General features: G+C 47.3%; 1 protein-coding gene across 1 annotated transcript; it reads right to left on the reverse strand.

Annotated features, from left to right (window-relative positions):
- Nucleotides 1-345: 345 nt before the first annotated feature.
- On the reverse strand, nucleotides 346-4319 carry LOC123157275 (ubiquitin-conjugating enzyme E2 22). Its single transcript, XM_044575530.1, has 7 exons — nucleotides 3965-4319; nucleotides 2333-2438; nucleotides 2119-2263; nucleotides 1674-1751; nucleotides 1428-1540; nucleotides 1139-1242; nucleotides 346-948 (listed from the first exon to the last, which is right to left on the reverse strand). Exons 2-7 carry the CDS (start codon nucleotides 2333-2335, stop codon nucleotides 636-638), a joined length of 756 nt encoding a protein of 251 aa, XP_044431465.1. The 5' UTR covers nucleotides 2336-2438; nucleotides 3965-4319; the 3' UTR covers nucleotides 346-635.
- Nucleotides 4320-6135: the final 1816 nt, after the last annotated feature.

The raw sequence follows: 6135 nt of genomic DNA on the forward strand, positions 1-6135 counted from the left end.
CATGGTTTCCAGTCTAGAAGGCAGCCCTACAACATCCACAAAGGGGAAGATTCCGTGGTAGCTGAAAGATAATCATTGTGGGAGTGCACCCACTCAGAGAGGAGGCCTGGCCTTTATCAGGTTGTTGTTTGTTACACTGCATCAGATGCTACTACACCCTACACCATCGCTAGTGCCAGCTGCTCATTGGTTCAGGGTGAATGAACATCATCCCCTTTTTCGCTTTAGCACTACATAAGCTCGCTTTCAAGGAGCTTCCGCGTCACTAAACAGTCCAAACATCAAGCATGGAATCACATCACACCATAAACAGTACTATATCAGTACCACATCACAAGACAAAACTTAGTGCAGAATCAGCGGAAAAGGCGACCGTTTGTTCCTCCAGATATCTCGTCGTTGCAAATCAGTACAGTTTATTCCAACAGGACACCAACTCACATACATCTCACTAATGCCTGGCTACAGGCATACTTCTGCCAATCAACCACCAGATTCATCAGATGTCTCTTGGGTTTATTTTATTCATTCGGTTCTGCTGTGCATCTGCTGAATCCGGCGGCGCTTATCAAGGGGATTGAGTCTCCTAGCTACTACAACAGCCCCGCTTCGACGCTATCAGGCGAGGTGAGCTGTCACAGCCTCTTCAGGCTCTTCTTCCTGGCATCCACCTTCTTCTTCTCGGCTGGGATTTTGACGGCAAGCGGCCCGTCCTTCTTGTGTGCCGTTGATGGTCCTACAGAAGGATCAGAAGGAGCAGCGTTCTGATCCTGTATGCCAAGAACTTTGGTCGAGGTGGATGCAGATACTAGTGCTGGCGCCGATGGTATGTTCTTGCTCGGAACGGTGTTGTTGCTCTGGCCAACGTTTAGAGCTGTGGTTGACTCACAAATGGCTCCGCTCTTGGACTTGTTCTTATGTTTATGTGCATGAATGCCGGTGTATAGCCTGCATATGGAGCAATATTAAATCATCAGTTGCCTAGTTTAGAGCTCTAGGTGAAACCTCACTATCGCCTGCGATCTGATCTGACAGAAATGGTAGCCATGAGATTCATGATCATGTTCCGAAATTGCTTTGTAAGTAAAGGTCTGCCAGCATCGCACTAGAACTGAAAAATACATAGTCGAAGGCTGACCTTGCTAGGCGTGCATACTCCTCGTAGTTTTCAAGCAACATTTTTCCAGCTTGTTCATTAAGGGCAGATTCGGGGAATGGTTCGATCAGAAGGCATCTCACTACCTGTGGCACATGACAAAAGGAGCTCATAGTTAGTCTCCCCCATGTTGTGAGAGCAGACGGACCTTTATTCCTAGGCCATAGCTATCATGGAGTCCTTTTAAATCTAAATTCAGCAATCTCTTACAAAGAGATCATGCATTGCTCTCAACAGAAGAATGGCGAATTGTGCGGCAGCTTTAGCTCACCAGCAGAACATGTCTCAATCCAAGACTAGGGTTCCAGTCTTTTTTCAACGTGTTCACACATATCTCGCCACTAGTTGCTATGTTTGGATGGAATATTTTTGTCGAGAAGAATCCTGCAAATCAATCAAAGGAAAATGCAGATTTTCAGTGAGAGGCTTCATTTAAAGAAAGAACTAAGTATAGAAGATTGTAAATTTTCAGTCAGAGGCTTTATTTAAAGAAAGAACTGAAGTACAGATTCCAGACCTTTCGGGGGAGAGTGAGGGAAGTCACGGGACAACAATAGCTTCATCCGGAATACTCCATTCTCATATGGAGTACCAGCTGCATCACGCCCAGATACTGATTTTTAGAACACGAGATTGAAGTAGTGCAATAAGGAGAGAGAGAAAGAGAAACTTGAAACACTTGAGGTTCTGTAGTATGCACTGGCAGAAAGGACAAGATTCATCAATGCTTAACTCTAATATAAATAATATGTTAAAAAAAGTCTTTGAAAACCAAAACACACGTAAATTACGAGGAAGGTCAGCATAGCTGCACAGGCACGTAAATTCAATTGTGGATGGCCAAAACAATTAGATTTATGTGCCTGTATAATAGCATGGTCAGCATAGCTGCACAGGCAAGTAAACTCAATTGTGGACGGCCAAAACAAATAGCAGCTGAATACATCTTTAATGGATCATACCAGGGCCCTCAATATCAGCAAAAATGGTGCTGAAGTCATCATCATTAACAATAACTTTAATCCCTTCCGGAGGTGATTCATCAAGATTCTTCAGTTCTTTAGCCAATTGCCTGATGACATTTGGTGGGAGGTTCTCATTTGTTGCCTACGAAAAAACACACCATTAGAAACAGAAAAGCAGAAAGCATTTCAATTAAGTCTTTCAGGCACTCACCATGGAAGCAATAACAGCAGACAACTCTAAAGGTTCTCTGTGTGCAGCTTCACTTAGAAGTTTTCTTGTTCCAAAGATTCAGCCCTGTGCAAACAGTGTGGTCATCCTACAAGGCAACAAAATTTAGGAGATTAGATATGACTGAACCAATATGATATAACAACTCAGTAGACTTATCTGTAACATAAGAAATCAACACTTGTAATATGTTATTTATGGAGAAACTGTAAAACATCATTAGTAAACGACTTTAATACAACAATTATCGGCGCAAGGGGTGTACATACATCTTACAAGTATTACATTCAATATGAAATAAGTGAATAACCGCTTCATATGCTAAGTGATAGCTTAGTGATGCCAATCCATACTGATGTATGAGTAACGCACAAGTAAATTACAATTTTGTAAAATTACTCACACGGCTAAGGTATTTTGGAAAGCCAGTACAAATAATGGATCCAATGAAATATTGCGATTAGTTAGAATTGCAAATTTGGAATTTTGAACAAAACAATTTATTGCGAGTCTAAAGTAGTCATCCCAGCAGACTAATTTATGCACTGTTAACACTTTGACCTTTAAACAACAGAAGGAACATTCACAACTATAAATAATATATTTATCCGCCCTCACTGTGTGCAAACTGTGAGCACACTCACATGTAACGTGAGTGCTGAACTAGTAATTGAACGATCCTACAAATTAATGGTGCATCCATTAACACCTGCAAGCGACAAGTATTCCTACATAAAGCTGGTCATATACCTTTTGTCTAATACAGTGGTAAGAACTCCAGGAGTGGGGCTACCGGCCATGGCTCGAACCCTGGTAATCGCAAATAAAAAGGCCCCCACACTCACTGTGTATACTTGCGACGTAGTGGCAGGTGCAGGCTGGTTCGGGCCTTTTTCCCGACCTTACAGTGCTATGCATTTGGGTTGTCTCTCCCGAGGGGTCAATTTGTTTTGTCTAAATATAAAGGTATTGTTACACATAAATGTTTGCGGGGTGAGGAAACCAGTTAGACCAGACCATATAATTGGCGATTCGGTATTAATTAGGGTGCATTCCTTGTCCCATGCTACTGCGTTTCTATCAATTTACTAACGTGGCAATGTGCCATTTGCCGGTGTGCTAATTTATTGCGAACTTGATAGTAAACTGGACTAAAATGGCAATTCATACTGGACATATCAACTTGTATCCCCTTGCCCCGGCAACGTACTCACAGGCATGCTGGCAAGTACTCTCACCCACGCTAGACACGAGCAAACATGCTCACACACACTCACCCAGTGCAGGTTCAGTCCATCGGGTAGCCGGCGTGATAACAGGGCACACATGCTCACTGCTGCAGGTTCAGTCTATCCAGGGACCGGTGTGGTAACAGGGTCCCAACTGAACATTACAAGCACAAATCACAGACCTGCCCCTTTTCTACCTACCTATAAAGGAACTAGACACTCAAATCTCTCTCTCGTTACACACAGGAAGGATGCCTCCGCTACGAGGCCGCATTGGGTGGAATGCTAATCGCGGGACCAATGCACACCGGCGCGGGTGACGAACGAATCTGAGAGTAACCGGGACCCCCAATCTCACCCCGAATGGAAGAAACCGACTGCTCACCTACTACTGCCGATGCTGCGCAGGGCGGCGACCACAGCGCTGGCCTTCCCCTGCCCGCGCGCCCAAGCGCCGGTCCGGGGAAGAGATCGAGTTCGGGCCGGCGGGGAAGGAGGGAGCGGCCGATCTCCCCCCGCGCTCGCTCCCTCGCGGTGGCAGCCTCACCGCGAGGAGGAGAATGCAATCGGCACGCGGTGCGGCGGTGGAGAAGGAATGGGCGGCGCCGGCCGGAGCCGCGGGGATCGAGGGGCGAAACCCTAGGCGAGGGCGAGGGGAGCGCTCCCGATTTGGGCAGACCGAAGGGGGAAGAGGGGGAGCGGAGCAGTAAAAATCGGGAGAATCGGGACTGAAATGATGGATTCCATAGGGTAGAGAGGAGACAGGTGGGCGGTGGGTGCGGGCGGCCGTGCCGTGCGGGTGATCGGACCGTTGGCGGCACGTGGGCCCGGATGGGCAGGCGCGCGCGTGGGGCCGCTGCCTGCGGCTGCCGACGCGTTTGGTTGGTAGCCGTTGCGCGGGGTGGCCGGCCGACGGACGGCCGGCCTCGCCTCGGGCTTCGAAGCACCGACGGGCGTTGGCTGCTGCCGGCCATCGCGCCAGATGGGGAACAGTCTCGGCCGTAAATCACTTTGGGTTTGAGGTCTACTCCATTGCGCGACCTCAAGGGTGTGTTTGGTTACATTCCCGATTCAGCCTAGCTCTATTGAGCCGGTTTGAGGGGATGCAGGCAAAAAAAAACCCAGACGCACGTAGTTTGATTGCCTGCATGCCCCTAGTTGCACGAGACAACCATTTTTGACCCGGCGTTTGGTTGCCCGTATTGCATTAGGCGCACATATGGCATGATGTTTGGTTGCAACCTGCATAAGGTGTTGTCACCACTTTTAACTAGTGGTGACCTTACTACACATAATCTGAACATAGTGCCAGCTAGTTAAACAAATTACAGTTCATCCTAACTAATATCAAATGACGTTCGAATTATTAAGAGCCATTGGCTAAATAGGGGATAGTTCTTCGGTGTTGTTGCTTCATCTTCCTCTTCTTCTGCTTCTGCTGTTGCTGCTTGTTCTTCCTCTTCTTCTTTGCTTCTGCTGCTGCTGCTGCTTCCTTCTCCTGTTCTTCAAATCCTGCACTGACTTATGTTAAGCCACATCGCCTCTGCCCACTTCAACCTTCTGTTCTTCCAAGCGTCATTGTCAAATGCCTCCACACCATGGCCAGAGCTAACAACATCGTCAGGCTCGACCTCTTCCTCCTCAGGCACGTGTTCATCAAAGCCCCACTGGAGGATCCAGTTATGCAGAATGCAACGAACAAGAACTAGCTTAACCTGAGTGGAGTATGGGTGGAATGACTTCTGATCCAGGATCTTAAACCTATTCTTCAGAGCTCCAAATGCCCTCTCAACAGTTACTCTAAGGCTGGAGTGTCTGAGATTAAACAGCTCCCGTGCAGTCATAGGAAAGTTCCTACCAGAGAACTCGTTGAGATGGTACCTTGTTTTCCTGAAGGGTGGAAGAATACCAGGCCGACATGCATAGCCAGCATCTCCAAGGTAGAACTTGCCGTCGGGGATGTTGAGCCCATCAGGTCGACTCATGCTACCAGTGAGAATGTTTGCATCATGCGCTGACCCCTCCCAGCCAGCCAACACATATGTGAATTTCAGATCAAAGTCAACAGCAGCAAGCACATTCTGGCTTGTGTAGTGCTTCCTCCCCCTGTATGCTGCAGACTGTGACCTAGGAACTCTGGCAGTGACATGAGTACCATCTATTGCCCCAATGCAACCTGAAAATGGCATCACTAGCCTGTGTTAGTGCTCAACTTGAACAATACAAGCATATCAAGCCATGAAAAGTGTAGTCAATGCTCACCTTGAAGTATGGATACCATCTTGGGCTTCCGTGAATCTTGGGTGGAGTCTGGCCAGATGGTCTCCTGATCATCTCTCCTCTAAGCTCCCCAACATCAAAAAGCACTTGCTTGAAGTACCTAGAGATGGTATCCATTGATCTTCTGAACGTGTTGTGAATGACCCTGAACCTCTGGTTATGGCCAACAACATGGAGGAATATGGCCACTTGCTCTTTGACACTGGTGTTGATGCTATCTTGTAACAGGCCCCTGCTCCCAAAGGTCTCGACAAGCCTGGCAAATGGTGCTCTTTT

Source organism: Triticum aestivum, chromosome 7B, assembly GCF_018294505.1.
Source record: "Triticum aestivum cultivar Chinese Spring chromosome 7B, IWGSC CS RefSeq v2.1, whole genome shotgun sequence".
Lineage (NCBI taxonomy): Eukaryota > Viridiplantae > Streptophyta > Magnoliopsida > Poales > Poaceae > Triticum > Triticum aestivum.

What these genes read in the sequence shown, in the direction of transcription:
- LOC123157275 (XM_044575530.1), bottom strand. An exon ending in CCCTCACTCTCCCCCGAAAG is followed by an intron (nt 1,541 to 1,673) that starts GTCTGGAATCTG and finishes ATTGATTTGCAG; the next exon opens with GATTCTTCTCGACAAAAATA. An exon ending in GATTGAGACATGTTCTGCTG is followed by an intron (nt 1,243 to 1,427) that starts GTGAGCTAAAGC and finishes CATGTGCCACAG; the next exon opens with GTAGTGAGATGCCTTCTGAT.